Genomic DNA, 20,726 nt, shown 5'->3' with positions numbered 1-20,726 from the left:
CACCATGTCATCTCTATACGCCACAGACAGGAGGACTACAAGCTCCAGCATGTCCTGACACCATGTCATCTCTATACGCCACAGACAGGAGGACTACAAGCTCCAGCATGTCCTGACACCATGTCATCTCTATACGCCACAGACAGGAGGACTACAAGCTCCAGCATGTCCTGACACCATGTCATCTCTATACGCCACAGAGAGGAGGACTACAAGCTCCAGCATGTCCTGACACCATGTCATCTCTATACGCTACAGACAGGAGGACTACAAGCTCCAGCATGTCCCGGGAGTACTACAGGCCCCAGCATGTCCTCCACCTTCAGCCTCGGGCGTTGTTACCTCAGGTTTCCCCTCACGTTGTGCTGTTATGAGAAGCATTAGTAGGCGGAGCTTCCTGCATCCTGAGCAGTGATTGGCTGCTGTGTACAGGGCCCATCCTCATACGATACCAACAACCAATCAGCGTGCTCCCACGTCAGATAGGACGCCGCCGGCCTTCTCGTCCCTTCAGCCGAGCCCCTGCCTTCTCCCGGGAGTTGTAGTTTTTGCGGAGGCGGCGAATGCAGTAGATAATTGAAGACGAACTACAATTCCCTGCATGCACCGGGAATGGAACAGAGTTTAAAGTCGGTCCCTCGCTATCGGATTGTAGTGCTGAAGCCGGTGCCCGGGACATAAGGTAATGGCTGCTGCTGCGGAGGGACACTGGGAGACTGTCAGCAGGGGGATGATGATACTGTGGAGACTGTCAGCAGGGGGATGATGATACTGTGGAGACTGTCAGCAGGGGGATGATGATACTGTGGAGACTGTCAGCGGGGGGGATGATGATACTGTGGAGACTGTCAGCAGGGGGGATGATGATACTGTGGAGACTGTCAGCAGGGGGATGATGATACTGTGGAGACTGTCAGCGGGGGGATGATGATACTGTGGAGACTGTCAGCGGGGGGATGATGATACTGTGGAGACTGTCAGCAGGGGGATGATGATACTGTGGAGACTGTCAGCAGGGGGATGATGATACTGTGGAGACTGTCAGCGGGGGGATGATGATACTGTGGAGACTGTCAGCGGGGGGATGATACTGTGGAGACTGTCAGCAGGGGGATGATGATACTGTGGAGACTGTCAGCAGGGGGGGGTGATGATACTGTGGAGACTGTCAGCGGGGGGATGATGATACTGTGGAGACTGTCAGCAGGGGGATGATGATACTGTGGAGACTGTCAGCAGGGGGATGATGATACTGTGGAGACTGTCAGCGGGGGGGTGATGATACTGTGGAGACTGTCAGCGGGGGGGTGATGATACTGTGGAGACTGTCAGCGGGGGGGTGATGATACTGTGGAGACTGTCAGCAGGGGGATGATGATACTGTGGAGACTGTCAGCAGGGGGAGGATGATACTGTGGAGACTGTCAGCAGGGGGAGGATGATACTGTGGAGACTGTCAGCAGGGGGAGGATGATACTGTGGAGACTGTCAGCAGGGGGAGGATGATACTGTGGAGACTGTCAGCAGGGGGAGGATGATACTGTGGAGACTGTCAGCAGGGGGGTGATGATACTGTGGAGACTGTCAGCAGGGGGAGGATGATACTGTGGAGACTGTCAGCAGGGGGAGGATGATACTGTGGAGACTGTCAGCAGGGGGGTGATGATACTGTGGAGACTGTCAGCAGGGGGGTGATGATACTGTGGAGACTGTCAGCAGGGGGGTGATGATACTGTGGAGACTGTCAGCAGGGGGATGATGATACTGTGGAGACTGTCAGCAGGGGGATGATGATACTGTGGAGACTGTCAGCAGGGGGATGATGATACTGTGGAGACTGTCAGCAGGGGGATGATGATACTGTGGAGACTGTCAGCAGGGGGATGATGATACTGTGGAGACTGTCAGCAGGGGGATGATGATACTGTGGAGACTGTCAGCAGGGGGATGATGATACTGTGGAGACTGTCAGCAGGGGGATGATGATACTGTGGAGACTGTCAGCAGGGGGATGATGATACTGTGGAGACTGTCAGCAGGGGGATGATGATACTGTGGAGACTGTCAGCAGGGGGATGATGATACTGTGGAGACTGTCAGCAGGGGGATGATGATACTGTGGAGACTGTCAGCAGGGGGGGGATGATACTGTGGAGACTGTCAGCAGGGGGGGATGATACTGTGGAGACTGTCAGCAGGGGGATGATGATACTGTGGAGACTGTCAGCAGGGGGATGATGATACTGTGGAGACTGTCAGCAGGGGGATGATGATACTGTGGAGACTGTCAGCAGGGGGATGATGATACTGTGGAGACTGTCAGCAGGGGGAGGATGATACTGTGGAGACTGTCAGCAGGGGGAGGATGATACTGTGGAGACTGTCAGCAGGGGGAGGATGATACTGTGGAGACTGTCAGCAGGGGGAGGATGATACTGTGGAGACTGTCAGCGGGGGGATGATGATACTGTGGAGACTGTCAGCGGGGGGAGGATGATACTGTGGAGACTGTCAGCGGGGGGAGGATGATACTGTGGAGACTGTCAGCGGGGGGGGGATGATACTGTGGAGACTGTCAGCGGGGGGGGGATGATACTGTGGAGACTGTCAGCGGGGGGGGGATGATACTGTGGAGACTGTCAGCAGGGGGGGTGATGATACTGTGGAGACTGTCAGCAGGGGGGGGTGATGATACTGTGGAGACTGTCAGCAGGGGGGGGTGATGATACTGTGGAGACTGTCAGCAGGGGGGGGTGATGATACTGTGGAGACTGTCAGCAGGGGGGGGTGATGATACTGTGGAGACTGTCAGCAGGGGGGGGTGATGATACTGTGGAGACTGTCAGCAGGGGGGGGTGATGATACTGTGGAGACTGTCAGCAGGGGGGGGTGATGATACTGTGGAGACTGTCAGCAGGGGGGGGTGATGATACTGTGGAGACTGTCAGCAGGGGGGGGTGATGATACTGTGGAGACTGTCAGCAGGGGGGGGTGATGATACTGTGGAGACTGTCAGCAGGGGGGGGTGATGATACTGTGGAGACTGTCAGCAGGGGGGGGTGATGATACTGTGGAGACTGTCAGCAGGGGGGGGTGATGATACTGTGGAGACTGTCAGCAGGGGGGGGTGATGATACTGTGGAGACTGTCAGCAGGGGGGGGTGATGATACTGTGGAGACTGTCAGCAGGGGGGGGTGATGATACTGTGGAGACTGTCAGCAGGGGGGGGTGATGATACTGTGGAGACTGTCAGCAGGGGGGGGTGATGATACTGTGGAGACTGTCAGCAGGGGGGGTGATGATACTGTGGAGACTGTCAGCAGGGGGGGGTGATGATACTGTGGAGACTGTCAGCAGGGGGGGGTGATGATACTGTGGAGACTGTCAGCAGGGGGGGGTGATGATACTGTGGAGACTGTCAGCAGGGGGGGGTGATGATACTGTGGAGACTGTCAGCGGGGGGGTGATGACACTGTGGAGACTGTCAGCGGGGGGGTGATGATACTGTGGAGACTGTCAGCGGGGGGATGATGATACTGTGGAGACTGTCAGCAGGGGGATGATACTGTGGAGACTGTCAGCAGGGGGGGTGATGATACTGTGGAGACTGTCAGCAGGGGGGGTGATGATACTGTGGAGACTGTCAGCAGGGGGGGTGATGATACTGTGGAGACTGTCAGCAGGGGGGGTGATGATACTGTGGAGACTGTCAGCGGGGGGATGGGCGGTTGCTGTCAGCAGCGCGCCGATGTGACGTCCTGGCTATAGTGGGCGGGGCTGACACCATATAAGGCATTGCGCAGTCGCAGTTCGCCGTTGCCAGGCAGCAGTGGAGCAGCCAGTGGGCGGGGCTCGGGGTCGGTGAAGGAGACGCCTGCTGCATGTGGCTTCGCGTTGTGCTCAGTGGACGGTTCTGGTTCCGCCCTCTCCGGAGGGTCAGCGGTCCACCGTGCGCCCGGAACCGGCCAACCACAGAAGTGCCATGGGGGCGGCCCGGAGCAGCCTGGAAACGGGTGTGTGCGCGAGTGACGGGTATACAGCGGTGTGTGACGTCACCTCAATGTATATATGGAGTATACAGGTGATGTGTATATAGTGAGTGTCCAGCTGAGCCCGGCCGTCCTCCTCCATCACATATATATATATGGAGTATACAGGTGATGTGTATATAGTGAGTGTCCAGCAGAGCCCGGCCGTCCTCCTCCATCACATATATATATATATATATATGGAGTATACAGGTGATGTGTATATAGTGAGTGTCCAGCAGAGCCCGGCCGTCCTCCACCATCACATATATATATGGAGTATACAGGTGATGTGTATATAGTGAGTGTCCAGCTGAGCCCGGCCGTCCTCCTCCATCACATATATATATGGAGTATACAGGTGATGTGTATATAGTGAGTGTCCAGCTGAGCCCGGCCGTCCTCCTCCATCACATATATATATGGAGTATACAGGTGATGTGTATATAGTGAGTGTCCAGCTGAGCCCGGCCGTCCTCCTCCATCACATATATATATGGAGTATACAGGTGATGTGTATATAGTGAGTGTCCAGCTGAGCCCGGCCGTCCTCCTCCATCACATATATATATATATATATATATATGGAGTATACAGGTGATGTGTATATAGTGAGTGTCCAGCTGAGCCCGGCCGTCCTCCTCCATCACATATATATATATATATATATATATGGAGTATACAGGTGATGTGTATATAGTGAGTGTCCAGCTGAGCCTGGCCGTCCTCCTCCATCACATATATATATATATGGAGTATACAAGTGATGTGTATATAGTGAGTGTCCAGCTGAGCCCGGCCGTCCTCCTCCATCACATTATATATATATATGGAGTATACAAGTGATGTGTATATAGTGAGTGTCCAGCAGAGCCCGGCCGTCCTCCACCATCACATATATATATATGGAGTATACAGGTGATGTGTATATAGTGAGTGTCCAGCTGAGCCCGGCCGTCCTCCACCATCACATATATATATATGGAGTATACAAGTGATGTGTATATAGTGAGTGTCCAGCTGAGCCCGGCCGTCCTCCTCCATCACATATATATATATGGAGTATACAGGTGATGTGTATATAGTGAGTGTCCAGCTGAGCCCGGCCGTCCTCCTCCATCACATTTTATATATATAATAGTGGGTATGGAAAGTATTCAGACCCCTTTACATTTTTCACTGTTCTGTTTCACTTCAGCCATTTGGTAAATTATAAAAAGTTCATTTTTTTTCTCAGTAAAGTCCACTCTGTTCCCATCACCCAAAAACAAAGGTAGAAATGTAGAAATTTTTGCAAATTAAAAAAGAACTGAAATATCCCATGATCATAAGTATTCAGACCCTTTGCTCAGTATTGAGTAGAAGCCCCCTTTTGAGCTAGTACAGACATGAGTCTTCTTGGGAATGATGTAACACGTTTTTTACCCCTGGATTCGGGGATCCTCTGCCATTCTTCCTTGCAGATCCTCTCCAGTTCCGTCAGGTTGGATGGTAATCGTTGGTGGACAGCCATTATCAGGTCTCTCCAGAGATGCTCAATTGGTTTTACGTCTGGGCTCTGGCTGGGCCAGTCAAGAATGGTCACAGAGTTGTTCTGAAGCCACTCCTTTGTTATTTTAGCTGTGTGCTTAGGGTCATTGTCTTGTTGGAAGGTGAACCTTCGGCCAAGTCTGAGGTCTAGAGCACTGTGAAAGAAGTTTTCATCCAGGATATCTCTGTACTTGGCCGCATTCATGTTTCCTTCAATTGCAACCAGTTGTCCTGTCCCTGCAGCTGAAAAAAACACCCCCACAGCATGATGCTGCCACCACCATGTTTCACTGTTGGGATTGTATTAGGCAGGTGATGAGTAGTGCCTGGTTTTCTCCACATATTCCACTTAGAACTTTGGTGATAATTCTATCTTCATCTCATTAGACCAGAAAATCTTATTTCTCAAAACTCCTTCCACGACAGCATTGGAGGATGTCGTCCACGCCCTATTGTGGAAAAGGAACACAGAGAGTTTAAAAGCCCCTCCCCACCGTCAGTCGCCAGTGTTTTCCTGTCCCCCTTGGGGCATGGAGAGGTCCTGCGGTGCTGTCTGGCCAGCAGTGCAGCATTGTGCTTTAAAGTTTTTTTTTTTTTTTTTTATACTTGCCAAGTAGTGGTCGATCGGGGTGCTTGCTCCTACCTCCATGCCGCTCCTTATGGGGACCGTCCTGGTCTTCCTGCGCCCCATAGAGGGTAAAGCAGGCCAAGTAAATTTCATGCCGGAGGCCTGTCTTCACTCTCCAGATATCCTCCTTCCTCCGGCAGTCTGCACGCTTGCGCGCCAGACGTGACGTCATCAGAAGGTCCCTTCCGGTCTATGCGTTCCATTCCTAAGGTAGATATCCAGGTGGCAAGGGTAGTGAGGAAAACCTCGTTCCCCTTTGAAGACTCATCCCAATTAAAGGACCACTTGGACAGTAAAATGGAAAGAGTCCTTAAAAAATCATGGGAAACCTCTTCTGCCTCTCTTAAGGTCAGTATCTCTTCAACTTGTGTGGCCAGATCCCTCTTCAAGTGGCTAGCCCAACTGGAGGAACATCTGTCATTGGGCACATTTAGAGAAGACCTGCTAAATTCCATTCCCCTCCTTCAAAAAGCTACGATTTCTTGGCGGACGCCTTGGCTGAGTCAATCCGAATCGCGGCCAGAGCAGCTGTTTTATCCAATACCGCTCGCCGCGCACCATGGCTTAAAACATGGAGTGGAGATATCTCCTCCTAAGGTAAAACTCTGCTCCATCCCCTTTCAGGGGAAATATGTATTCGGGCCAGCCCTGGATGATATTCTGGAAAAAGGCCTCGGACAGAAAGAAAACCCTTCCTGAACAGAAACAAGCTAAGAAGCGTTCCTTTCGACCTCCTCAGAATCATCCCTCCCAATATAAGGGGAAGTGTAAGTCTGGGCGCTGGGCCTACCCTAAAGGAGGCAAGGGCCGTAACATCCTTGTACCTCAGCAGCAGGAGAGGAAATGACTTGATCCTTGTCGGGGGGCGTCTCTCGTTTCTTTGCTAAGTGGCAGGCAATAACTTCATGCCAGTGGATCCTAAATACCATCAAAGCGGGTCTTCTCATGGAATTCAAGACGCTCTCCCCTCAGGTCCTACGGGTCACTTCCCTTCCTTCTCAGAGAGCTCAGGACCTGTTATCAGTCGGTCTACAGGACCTTCTGAACTCCGGGGTAATTTCTCCAGTCTTCCCTGGCAGGGAAGGGACGGGTCATAACTCAAAACTATTTATAATACGGAAACCTTCGGCGTCCCCGTGCATCATAATCAACCTGAAGTCCCTGAACCACCACATTAAGTACACACGATTCAAGATGGAATCCATAAGATCAATTATCCCACTAATCGGGAAAGACTATGTGATGGCAATTATAGATTTAAAGAGCGCTTATTTTCATTTGCCAATCCATCCGTCCCACAGGAAGGTTCTACACTTCGCAATCTCCAGGGACAATATGACGAAACACTACCAGTACAACGTACTGCTGTTCGGCATCTCTTCGGGTGTTTCTAAAGATTATGGCCGAAGTCATTGCGCTCATTCAAAAACAAGGTGTCTGTATAATTCTAATAATATCTGGATGACATGTTGATCATAGCCCCTTCCATGGTGACCCTCAATCTTCATGTGTCCAGAACCTTATAAACCCTCCGCTCTTTAGAGTGGATTCGAAACCGCAACAAAATCCAAGCTCTTGCCTTCATCAAGGAGAAGATTCCTGGGTGTCCTACTAGACTCCAACAAGCAAACTACTTTCCTTCTGCTAGAGCATCAAACACCTCTCAGAACCAAGGTTTCAATTTTCAGACACCAGAAAAACCCAACTTTGAGAACAGCCATGTCATTATTGGGGTCGATGACTGTTTGTATCCAGTCAGTATCATGGGCTCGGGCCCACTCAAGGCTCCTTCAGAATCATATCCTGGAACAGACTGGGGAAGTCTCTAAACAAACGGACCAGGACCCCCAGTTGGATAAAGGCTTCTCCTTTCTTGGTGGCTAAGCTCCCAGAATCTTCAGAGGGGGATCTCTTGGTCCCAAGACCCTCTGATTGCAAGGATTACCGATGCCAGCATACAAGGTTGGGGGGCCATGGTGGCTCACACTCCTTTTTTAGGGCAAATGGAGTCATGAGATGAGTATCAAATCCTCCAACTTCAGGGAGCTAAAAGCAGTAGAAGAAGCACTCAGAGCCGCAGTCAACCTGGTCCAAGGGGCTCACATCAAGATACTCTCAGACAATATGACTACAATCGCCTTCCTTCGTCATCAGGGAGATACAAAGGTAGAGAGTCTGAAACAGGTTGCAGGTCGAATATTCTCCTGGGCAGAACATCATCTTCTATCACTTTCGGCAGTTCACCTGAAGGGCTCAGACAACACACAAGCAGACTTTCTAAGCAGAAAAGACATCCATCCAGGAGAATGGAGCCTAAATCTTCAGGTGTTCCAGTCACTGGTATCAAAAGAGATCCACCTCGGGGAGACCTCATTTATCAGTCGCCTAAACGCAAAAGTTCTTCTCTTCTCACTGGCCAGAAGAGACAATACCATAGAGTTGGACGCATTAGCTCATCCCTGGAACTTCAAACTGGTTTATGCATTTCCTCCAGTTCCCCTGCTGTCAAAAGCTATCCAGAAAATCCAGTTAGAGAAAGTTGCCACAATTCTGGTGGCCCCTCTGTGGGCCAAAAGGCCCTGGTTTGGAGCCATATCAGAACTCTGCCTGAACGGTCCGATGATACTTCCACAGGTCAACAACCTTCTCTCACAGGGCCCACTATTCCATCCAAATCCTCAGTGGCTAAACCTTGCAGCCGGGTTACTGAAGCCGAGATCCTAAGATCTAAAGGTCTTTCAGAGAAAGTCATAAGAACTCTTCAGCAAAGCAGGAAACAAGTAACCAATGCCATATACGGCAAGATATGGAAAAAATATATATTTTGGTGTGCTCCGGACACTCCTGATTCCCCCCCCCCTACACCCTAACATAGCTCAGATCCTTGACTTTCTACAGAGTGGATTGGAGTTGGGACTTAAACCTAGTACTCTTAGGGCTGAAATCTGCACTTTATGTTCGATCAAGATCTGGCCTCCCATAGATGGATCAAGAGATTCATGACTTTGGCACTCAGACTTCATCCGAGAATTCAGATTCATGTCCCAAATTGGGATCTCAATGTGGTGCTCAAGGGTCTAACGCTCTTTCTCCCTTCGAGCCATTATCCTCTAGCACGATACAGTCTCTCTCTATCATCTCTCTCCTTTTTAATAGCCATCACTTCAGCTCGAAGAGTGGGAGAATTGCAGGCTCTCTCTATCAGAGAACCCTACATGAATGTCACCGAGGACAGACTTACACTTCGTCTGGATCCTTCATTTCTCCCGAAGGTGGTCTCGGATTTTCATCGCTCTCAGGAGGTCTTCCTTCCCTCCTTTTGCCAGAACCCTACCAATTCAAAGGAAGCAGAGTTTCATCTCTTAGATGTCCGCAGAGTTGTTCTTCACGATCTTCAACAAACTGAGTCTTGGAGACTGGACCAGAATATCTTTATCCAACACTCAGGGCATAACAGAGGAAGGAAGGCAGCTAAATCCACTATAGCAATCAGCGAAGCCTACATCAACCAACAGCTAGCTCCTCCAATTGTTCTGAAGGCACATTCTACCAGATCTACATCAGCTTCCTGGGCCGAAAGAGCAGGCACATCTTCAGAGCAGATCTGCAGGGCAGCTACATGGTCTTCCCTTCACACATTCTCCAAACATTATAGATTAGATCTGTCATCTAGTAGGGGTTTAGCCTTTTGGTAGCAAAGTCCTCCAAGCTATTGTCCCTCCCTAGTAAAATATACGTTGGTATTCCTCCAATGCTGTCGTGGAAGGTATATTGAGAAAATAGAAAACAAATTACCGGTAAGGACTAATTCTAGAAGCCTTCCACGACTGCACGAATTTCCCTCCCTACTCTGTTCTTGGATTTCCACATAATTGTCAGGTAACAATTTCCATGTGATCTTGGTCAACACTGGCGATTGACTCTGGGGAGGGGCTTTTAACCTCCTGTGTTCCTGTCCCCCAATAGGGCGTGGACGACATCCTCCAATGCTGTCTTGGAAGGCTCCTAGAAAACTAATTACCGGTAAGGACTAATTCTATTTTCTCATAGTCTGTGAGTCCTTCATGTGTTTTTGAGTAAACTCTATGCGGGCTTTCATATGTCTTGCACTGAGGAGAGGCTTCCGTCGGGGCCACTCTGCCATAAAGGCCCAACTGGTGGAGGGCTGCAGTGATAGTTGACTTTGTGGAACTTTCTCCCATCTCCCTACAGCATCTCTGGAGCTCAGCCACAGTGATCTTCGGGTTCTTCTTTACCGCTCTCACTAAGGCTCTTCTCCCACGATTACTCAGTTTGGCTGGACGGCCAGGTCTAGGAAGACTTCTGGTGGTCCCAAACTTCTTCCATTTAAGGATTATGGAGGCCACTGTGCTCTTGGGAACCTTGAGTAATGCAGAAATTATTTTGTAACCTCGGCCAGATCTGTGCCTTGCCACAATTCTGTCTCTGAGCTCCTTGGGCAGTTCCTTTGAGGTGATGATTCTCATTTGGTCTGTCTGCCTTTCCAAATCAAGTCCTATCAGTTTAATTACACACAGCTGGACTCCAATGAAGGAGTAGAACCATCTCAAGGAGGATCACAAGGAAATGGGCAGCATGTGACTTAAATATGAGTGTCTGAGCAAAGAGTCTGAATACTTATGACCATGTGATATTTCAGTTTTTTCTTTTTTTAATACATTTGCAAAAGTCTACATTTCTGTTTTTTTGTCAGTCAAGATGGGGTGTAGAGTGTACTTTAATGAGAAAAAAATGAACTTTTTAGAATCTACCAAATGGCTGCAATGAAGCAAAGGGTGAACAACTTAAAGGGGTCTGAATACTTTCTGTACCCACTGTAGATGGTGTATATAGTGAGTGTCCAGCAGGGCCTGGCCGTCCTCTACCACCATCTCTCCATGTCTGACGGCCATTCCATTCCAGCGTCAGTTGAATTCCACCCACCGTCCATCTCATACTACTTAATGTGCTTCTGATTAGGTGACCACCTGAACCAAATCTTATGTAACGAGGGAAAGTATAAAAAAACACTGCTGTGGTCTTCACAAGCCTCTTCAGTAGGACAAGCTGGATGGCAAAACAAGTGCTAGGAACGGCCCAAAAGTAATTGGAATGGAAAAATAACTTGTAACCATGCCAAAGGAGTTGAAAAGAAAAGTCTTGAGTGAGGAAAAGAAGGGCTCAATTCTGACTTTACTAGCAGAGGGATACAGTGAGCGTCATGTTGCCTCCATCCTTAAAATTTCGAAGACTGCAGTCCATTACAACAAGGTCAAAAAGCAGACATTGGGGACAACAAAGCTACAGACCGGCAGAGGGCGAAAGCGACTCTCCACTGACCAGGATGACCGTAATCTTATTCGAATGTCACTCAGCAACCGCAGGATGACATCAAGTGACCTACAAAAGGAATGGCAAATGGCAGCTGGGGTGAAGTGCACGGCAAGAACAGTTCGTAAAAGGCTCCTAGACGCAGGCCTCAAGTCATGTAAAGCTAGAAAAAAGCCGTTCATCAATGAGAAGCAAAGGAGAGCCAGGCTGAAGATTGCCAAAGACCATAAGGATTGGACCATAGAGGACTGGAGTAAGGTAATCTTGACTGTGTTAATTTGGGGCTTTGTGCTGAGATTTTTATGGAGACTGTTCTTGTACTGACAAATGGTGAGGGGGGGCTTCAGGGGTGGAAGAAATGGTTAATATTTTACGAACATCAATATTGCCCTGACAGTCTGTGTCCCTGCATGGTGGGGGAGGGGAAGCCATGCAGGGACGCAGGCTGTGGTGTTACAGTACTTATGCCCCTTCTTCTTCACGCATTGAAGTATCGTCTGCAGAAGAAGTGAAGTCCGACTGTCCTCAGGACCATTTACAGTCCAGTACATCAAGGCATTCTTGGGGAAAAAAGGAAGCAGGCGTAATACCAGGAACCTTGGATTGCTAAGTCTCTCTCTGCCCAGCAAGATCAACTACAACCATGGAAGATGCAACAATGTGGACTTCTTCCTCCTGGTCGGTGAATAGAGACTTGAAGGATTCCGCCTTGACATCTTTGTCAACCGGCCACTTGGGAACTGAAGGCACCTTCCCAGGGTCCATCTTCTGGTTGTCCAGAAAAAAAAAAAATGTTCTTGAGGCGGGGAGGTTCCTGGGAACTGATCATTGGTGATGTGTGGAGAAATCGTCACCTCTTCTTTGTTCAGAGACATCAGCATCCCTTGACTTGCCGACTAGTAGACAAGTAACAATCTGATTGTCCATGGCAACAGTTGAGATCAAAGTTGGAGGGGGAATAATACCCTTGCTATGAGTATCCTCTCCTACAGACCCAAGGCTTTAGAGTACTTCAGGCTTCTCAGGACAGACAGATGCAATGTTCTATACAACTGCTGTAATCGCTTAATCCCTTAAGTTATGTCAGAGTTCAGACTGCAGCTCAAACAGCCAAACCTGGTCGACTTGCATGGGTTCAGAGCAGACTGCCATCCCAGGAAGTTGGGAAACAAACGGTCTTTGGAACGACTGAGCTAGGCGTGACTGTCTCCTCACACATCACTACTTTGGTCCGCACCTGGAAGCTGGAAAGAGAAGATGTAGCAGGAGATTTGACTTGGCTCATCGAAGACCCCTCGGAAGGCTACCAGGAAAGGCCTGAGGTGACAGGATCCCTTATCTCCCACAATGGGTTGAGCCATGCTAGGGCAGCTCCTGCTAAGTTGGACATGAGGAATCCTACCTTAACCCAATCGGAGTAAAAAAGATGAGCACAAAATTTGTAGTGCTCCATGCACTGCTCCAGGAATCCACGGCACTGCTTCGAATACCTATAGTACCGCGGTGGATCCGTCGGGACAGGTTCCACTCTAGGAACGCAAGTTAAAGGTTGAATAGGCACGGTCAGCAGATACTATGACTTGGGGAAGTCAGGGCTTCTGATCGGGTAAAAAAAGATTTCCCTGTCGCTCATAGTGGCAAAACAATAGTTGATATATACTGTAACTCCTGAGGGCGAAGGACCATGGCCTAAGTAAACTGTTACGCTCATGCTTGGACTGTTAAGCGCTAGCGTGAATCGTGGCCCCACTGTGCTGTGGACCGAGGAGAGCCTGGAGGAGCGTGACTAAGTGCCACACCCAGACTGACCTCTGATGCACGGCAACTGAGTGTGCCACGATCCGAGGAGAGCCCGGGCACGAAACCAGGTGCTACTCCAGGCTAGACCTCAGACACACGACAGATGACTCTCAAGGAGGTATACAAACTGCCAGGTGTAGGACCCAGTTCAGACTGGACGGGCAGGATCAGCTTCAGGAAAAACGGTCACTGACAGGTACAACTGGAATACAGGGATGGGTAGGACTCAGTTCAGACTGGATGGACAGGAACAGTTTCAGGATCTGAACTGGATGGACAGGAACAGTTTCAGGAAGGTTTGGACCTGGGTATTCCACCCCAGGGTGGCAGGAAACTGGTTCATGGACAGGACCTGACAACTCAGTACTTACACAAAACACACTGGTGGAGGTGCCTTAAGTACCAAGTGCCTTCTGGCAATGGGCTGGGACACATTAGGAATGTTTGCACTGTTTCTTTGAGAATCAGGAAGTGCATGTGTGGCCGCCCTAACCATACAGCCAGGAAACATGCACAGCAAGCAGAGGACCAGGAGTTCACTGCACGGCCCAGGGCGGTGAGTAGGTCAGTGTACCTGCATGGTGGGGGATGGGAAGCCATGCAGTGATGCAGGCAGTGGTGTTACAGTATATACAACGCATGGAATATAATTTGTACCCCAGTACGGTCACTGCCGACTTCCAATAACAAAAGAGACTACTCGCTGCCACCATTAATCGTCTATACAGGCCGATTGAACACCCGTTACAGGTCGCGTATGGCTTCAAGGGTGCGGTTTATAGAGCAAGAGGAACGGAGCCATTACATTTTATATTTAATCCAAAAATATAGTGTCATGGTTTCATCTTTACTGTGGCCTAGGGACGCTATGAGTGACAGCTCCGCTGCCCTATGGGATCTGGAGCGTGCTGATCTGTCAGTCCAGTCATCCAAGCTGATCCCGTGGCGTGCTGGGCTGTCAGCATTTTGATTGACAGACCTGCTGCTCAATCTGGCCTAGTCTGCAGTCGTTTTCCCAGTTGTCTCCTGTCCTTGGTGATTTGCTAGCTATTTAGCTGTGAGCAGTTAGCTTAGTGCGTGCTCTGTCTCATTGTGTCTGACTTCTTGATCTTGGTGCCCGCCTAGGATTTGCCATGACTGTTGATGTGGATTATCCCTTCTGTGCTTGACACTCTCTGACTTAAGATACCTGACCCCACACTTGGCCTCTGACTATCCGTTTCTTACTGTCTTGATGTACCCTCCTGGCATTTGACCCTGGACTGGTACTGGACCATGCCTTTGTCTTGCCCTCCTGATATCTGACCTTGGACCTTCTGACTACCTTGTCTCAGTCTCGTCTATGAGTAGGGACTCATCCTCACAGGCAGTGTTTGTTTATAAAAAAAAAAATATACAATATGGGTCTGTTTGTGGGACAGGGCAGTCAGGAGGTCCAAGGTCCGATATCAGGAGGGCTCGTGGTACAGAAGGGCAAGACAAAGGCATGGTAGGGTACCAGATCCTGAACATTGGTCTCTACCAGGGATGAGAAGACCTACTAAATATGACCGGTATAGCATCATCTATCAGACGTTATGCAATTGGAGGGATTCTAGTGGCCTTCCAGGCTTGAGTGAATGTGCCACATCTGTCACTTCGCTACGACGCTGAAAATCTATATCCCATACATATCGGATCGATAAAACCCCAATATTCCTATCTAGACCCAGGGAATGGAGTGTCTAAAACATGTTCAGAAAACATCCTTTCAGCCCAGGATGCCCTTCCTGAGAACAAGGGAAACTTCTGCACTTCTCCGCCTATGCGTAAACACTCTTTTTTTTTTTTTTTTTTTTTTTTTTGGTATCTGGACCTCAGGAGATCTTTCCTGCTAATCACCTGGCCACTGCAGGAGGTCTCTGTAGTTCCCTTGTTTAATTACTTTCTTCTCCCTAGGGCTAATTAATCCCAGATGTTCCATGTGTAATTCTACTTCGTAGAGAGTTTGAGTGTCAGCTCTTCTACTTCTGTAGATGTTTTATGGATTTTAATTTTCCTCTGACAGTCACATGCCGGACACTACCAGTACTGGCTAGAATTTCCTGCAGCTCTTTAATGTTGCTGTCAGCCACTTGCAGCCTCCAGGAACAATTTTCTTTTTGTCTTTCATCAATTTTTGAGGGATGTCCAGTTCTAGGTAATGTCACTGTGATATAAATTTAGACCTCTTGATGATGTCTTCATTGTCCATGGTCTATCTGATGCCTAGGAAATGTTTTTGCACCCTTCTGCCTGGAAACTTTCCACAATAAGATCCTTTGCTGTGTTGTCAGCTGTTTACAGACCAGAAAATAGAACAGTGACACTTTCTCTGGGGTCTATCAGAATTGCTGTAAATGACTGCGGCTGAACACTGACTACTATGTAACATGGGGGAAATGTGACCGGCTGATTCTGATCTCAACTACAACCCCTATTATAGGAGGGTGCTCACACTTATGCAACCACATTATTGTAGTTTTGTTGTTTTTTTATTTTCCCATTCCAAAAAATGTTTAGTTTTCAATGGATTGGTGCAGATTATGGGCCACATAAATGAGGAGGGTGGGGGTCCTGAAATGAATTCTTAGTGGCATTATCTTACATGGCAAAAACATTGGCATTTACCAGGGGTGTGTAGACTTTTAATAGCCACTGCATATAGATGTAGAGGTCTTAGGAGGGTGGTCTCCTCTTGCTCAGTAGATGATCTAGCCTCAGGGTGGTCTCCTCTTGCTCAGTAGATTTGGCCTTGGGTGGTCCGCTCCTGCTCTAGCATTCTCTTTCCCCGCAGGACTGGACTATGAGCTCCATGACTGGGACTTTCACTTCTGATGAGCGCCAGGAGTTCTGCGGCTTCTTTGACCAGATTGTGCAGGATCTGACTGCGGAGGATTGGGGTCACCCTGAGATTGGCGATGCGGTGTTGCGCTTGCGGCAGGTGAGATTGGTGATTCGTTGTTGGGTGGAGACGTCTTGCCATGGTCCTTCTGTGTCTTACGTGGCGGTTTATTTTTCAGGTACTGGAGTATAACGCTGCCGGGGGGAAGTGTAATCGCGGGATGACCGTCTTGGCCTCGTATTTGGAGCTAGTGGGTCCCGAGCTGCAGAAGGAAGAGAACATCCAGAGGGCACTGGCGGTGGGCTGGTGTGTGGAGCTGGTAGGTGTGCCCACCCTGCGGCTCCTGTCCTGTGACTCCCGGACCTCTCCCTCCTCATCGTCTCTTCTCTTTTAGCTCCAGGCTTTCTTCCTGGTTGCTGATGACATTATGGATAACTCTGTGACCCGTCGCGGGCAGCCATGCTGGTACAGGAGGGTAGGTGGTTATAGAGGAGGGGGATATGCTGTTACACGATGGGTATGCTGATCATACTTCTCCTCCTCCTGTAGGCCGGCATCGGACTGGACGCCATCAATGATTCCTTCCTACTGGAGGCCTCCATATACCGCGTCCTGAAGAAGCACTGCCGACGGCAGCCATATTACCTCAGCCTGCTGGAGCTTTTCCTGGAGGTGAGAAGGGACTTCTACTCGTCACCCCCAGATCTTGGGAGGCAATGAACCTGGTGGCACGTTCCACTTTGCAGGGAGGGGGTTTTCTGTTCCTGGGTGTATGTAACACTGTGCAGGGGGCGCTGTGCCCGGATGTATGTACCACTGTGCGGGTAGGGGGGCGCGGTTCCTGGATGTACGTAACACTGTGGGGGGGACAGGGGCGCTGTTCCTGGATGTACGTACCACTGCGAGGGTAGGGGGGGCGCTGTTCCTGGATGTACTTACCACTGCGAGGGTAGGGGGGCGCTGTTCCTGGATGTACGTAACACTGTGGGGGGGACAGGGGCGCTGTGCCTGGCACTCACTCGATCTTCTGCTCGCAGACCTCCTATCAGACGGAGCTGGGGCAGGCGCTGGACCTGATCACGGCTCAGCCGGGGAAGGTTGATCTGGATCGGTACACAGAGAGTAGGTGAGGGACGCCCTGTATTCCTGCGCAGTTGCTGCAGACTTCAGCGTCTCACACCCGTCTGCGTTCTAGGTATAAGTCCATTGTGAAGTACAAGACGGCCTTCTACTCCTTCTACCTGCCGGTGGCTGCCGCCATGTATATGGTGAGTCTATGGGGTTGATGTACCGGCGGGGGATGGGGCAGTGAGAAGTTACCCGTCTTCTCTCCTCGCAGGCCGGAATAGACAGCGAGGACGATCACCAGAACGCCAAAACTATCCTGCTGGAAATGGGCGAGTTCTTCCAGATCCAGGTGAGGCAGGTGATGGTGGGGTGCGGTGACCCCAATATTCATGTGTAGTAATGTCTCTGTGTGTGGTCAGGATGATTATCTGGACTGTTACGGGGACCCCAGCATCACAGGGAAGATCGGGACCGACATCCAGGACAACAAGTGTGGCTGGCTGGTGGTGGAGGCGCTGAAGAGAGTGACCCCCGAACAGCGGGATGTCCTCCAGGTAAAGAGCAGGCAAACCTGCTGTACAATACATCACACCTTACCAGAGAGTAGCTGCCACCTCCGCCGTACACTACATCACACCCCACCAGAGAGGAGCTGCCACCTCTGCCGTACACTGCATGACACCCCACCAGAGAGGAGCTGCCACCTCCGCCGTACACTACATCACACCCCACCAGAGAGGAGCTGCCACCTCCGCCTCACCCTACATGACACCCCACCAAAGAACAGCCGTTGCCTTCGCAGTACACTAAATCACACCCCACCAGTTATCAGGGCCGGCAGCCTGGTGGGCTTCACGCCATCTCCGGTCCCGTCAATTAACCCTTGCTTTTCTTCACAGGAGAACTATGGGCAGGATGACACAGAGAAGGTGCAGCAGGTGAAGCAGTTGTATGAGGAGCTGGACCTCTCGGGGGTCTACACGCAGTACGAGGAGGACAGTTACCAGCGACTGCAGACCCTCATCTCTCAGCATGCCAATGGTCTGTCCAAAGAGATTTTCCTGGGGCTGGCACGTAAAATCTACAAAAGGCAGAAGTGAAGCCACAAACTGTATATAACCCCCACCCAGAGGGGCTTCTCCTGCCGGTCCCAGTAGGACGCCCTCTTCCATGACTGATGGCTGACATCGGGGGAGGGGCTGTGCCCTTTTTCATTGCCCGGGGGCATGTCTCTGTATCAGTGTAAAACATTGGTATTCTGGGAGGTTTGGAACTGTTCTCTGTACAAAGGACCCACGTCATCCAAGACCACGTGTCTGTAAATGGTCGTAGCCACGACTCCTGATGGGTTAGATGTGAATGAGGAAATAAAGTACAAAAATTGTGTCTAATAAGAATGATCCCTGCCTCTTCTACACCATTCATCCACCCACACTGGGCCTAAGAGCTGCTGCTACCAATCACATATACTGAGCCTAGCAGCCGTCTCTGGTGCCACCGATCACATATACTGAGCCTAGCAGCCGTCTCTAGTGCCACCGATCACATATACTGAGCCTAGCAGCCGTCTCTAGTGCCACCGATCACATATACTGAGCCTAGCAGCCGTCTCTAGTGCCACCGATCACATATACTGAGCCTAGCAGCCGTCTCTAGTGCCACCGATCACATATACTGAGCCTAGCAGCCGTCTCTAGTGCCACTGATCACATATACTGAGCCTAGCAGCCGTCTCTAGTGCCACTGATCACATATACTGAGCCTAGCAGCCGTCTCTAGTGCCACTGATCACATATACTGAGCCTAGCAGCCGTGTCTAGTGCCACCGATCACATATACTGAGCCTAGCAGTCGTCTCTAGTGCCACCGATCACATATACTGAGCCTAGCAGCCGTCTCTAGTCCCACCGATCACATATACTGAGCCTAGCAGCCGTCTCTAGTCCCACCGATCACATATACTGAGCCTAGCAGCCGTGTCTAGTCCCACCGATTACATATACTGAGCCTAGCAGCCGTGTCTAGTGCCACCGATCACAGATACTGAGCCTAGCAGCCGTGTCTAGTGCCACCGATCACATATACTGAGCCTAGCAGCCGTCTCTAGTACCAGGATCACATATACTGAGCCTAGCAGCCGTCTCTAGTGCCACCGATCACAGATACTGAGCCTAGCAGCCGTCTCTAGTGCCACCGATCACATATACTGAGCCTAGCAGCCGTCTCTGGTGCCACCGATCACATATACTGAGCCTAGCAGCCGTCTCTAGTGCCACCGATCACATATACTGAGCCTAGCAGCCGTCTCTAGTGCCACCGATCACATATACTGAGCCTAGCAGCCGTCTCTAGTGCCACTGATCACATACTGAGCCTAGCAGCCGTCTCTAGTGCCACCGATCACATATACTGAGCCTAGAAGCCGTCTCTGGTGCCACCGATCACATATACTGAGCCTAGCAGTTGTCTCTAGTGCCAGAATGGGGTCCCGTTATGTACTCCTGAAACACCTGGGAGATTGCTGAACCCATGCCTTGGTGAACACAGGACAGCGTGGGAGGTTACCCTGGTCCTGGTAACCTGGAGTCTGACAACTGTGAGTAAATCTGAAGACTGCACCTCACTGTGTCCTAGAATGATTATCTGCACCATCCCCTGCACTACACTGCACAGCAACATCTTCCTCATTAATCTTCATTGCACCGCCCTGGAGCTTAGCTCTACCTGTGGAGAGCTGAACCAACTCTGCTGCGTCACCATCAGCTCCAGAGGATCTGCTCCGCAGCGGCGGCTCCATATAGCCGCATACCACAGGTGGCGTCACGAACAATATACAGTACATACCAAAAGTTTGGACACACCTTCTCATTGAAAGATTTTTCTGCATTTTCATGACTATGAAAATTGTACATTCACACTGAAGGCATCAAAACTATGAATTACCACATGTGGAATTATATACTTAGCAAAAAAGTGTGAAACAACTGAAAATATGTCTTATATTCTAGGTCCTTCACAGTAGCCACCTTTTGCTTTGATGACTGCTTTGCACACTCTTGGCATTCTCTTGATGAGCTTCAAGAGGTAGTCACCAGAAATGGTTTTCACTTCACAGGTGTGCCCTGTCAGGTTTAATAAGTGGGATTTCTTGCCTTATAAATGGGGTTGGGACCATAAGTTGTGTTGTGCAGAAGTCAGGTGGATACACAGCTGATAGTCCTACTGAATAGACTGTTAGCTGCTTTTTTCTTGCCATAATACAAAATTCGAAGTAAAGAAAAACGAGTGGCCATCTTTACTTTAAGAAATGAAGGTCAGTCAGTCCGAAAAATTGGGAAAACTTTGAATGTGTCCCCAAGTGCAGCTGCAAAAACCATGAAGCGCTACAAAGAAACTGGCTCACATGAGGACCGCCCCAGGAAAGGAAGACCAAGAGTCACCTCTGCTTCTGAGAATAAGTTTATCCGAGTCACCAGC

The 20,726-nt window shown here is 50.0% G+C and overlaps 1 protein-coding gene across 6 annotated transcripts; it reads left to right on the top strand.

Annotated features, from left to right (window-relative positions):
• The first annotated feature begins 512 nt into the window (after positions 1–512).
• LOC141152695 (farnesyl pyrophosphate synthase-like) lies at positions 513–18,646 on the top strand. 6 transcript variants are annotated; one of them, XM_073637266.1, is made up of 11 exons: positions 513–682; positions 11,168–11,776; positions 16,134–16,280; positions 16,360–16,500; positions 16,576–16,656; positions 16,731–16,853; positions 17,219–17,307; positions 17,377–17,449; positions 17,521–17,598; positions 17,669–17,803; positions 18,149–18,646. In XM_073637266.1, exons 2-11 carry the CDS (start codon positions 11,321–11,323, stop codon positions 18,347–18,349), a joined length of 1,524 nt encoding a protein of 507 aa, XP_073493367.1. In that variant the 5' UTR covers positions 513–682; positions 11,168–11,320; the 3' UTR covers positions 18,350–18,646. The 6 variants fall into 6 exon arrangements, with proteins under 6 accessions (XP_073493367.1, XP_073493371.1, XP_073493370.1 ...); XM_073637270.1 differs by lacking the exon at positions 11,168–11,776 and adding an exon at positions 10,154–10,210 and having other exon boundaries at positions 523–682; XM_073637265.1 differs by lacking the exon at positions 513–682 and adding an exon at positions 3,878–4,014.
• The last annotated feature ends 2,080 nt before the right edge of the window (positions 18,647–20,726 follow it).

This window comes from Phyllobates terribilis, unplaced genomic scaffold (genome assembly GCF_046119375.1).
Source record: "Phyllobates terribilis strain yellow unplaced genomic scaffold, ASM4611937v1 Scaffold_6__1_contigs__length_29720123, whole genome shotgun sequence".
Classification (NCBI taxonomy): domain Eukaryota; kingdom Metazoa; phylum Chordata; class Amphibia; order Anura; family Dendrobatidae; genus Phyllobates; species Phyllobates terribilis.
Note: the sequence above shows the minus strand (reverse complement) of the source record. Positions and strands in the feature narration are given on the sequence as shown.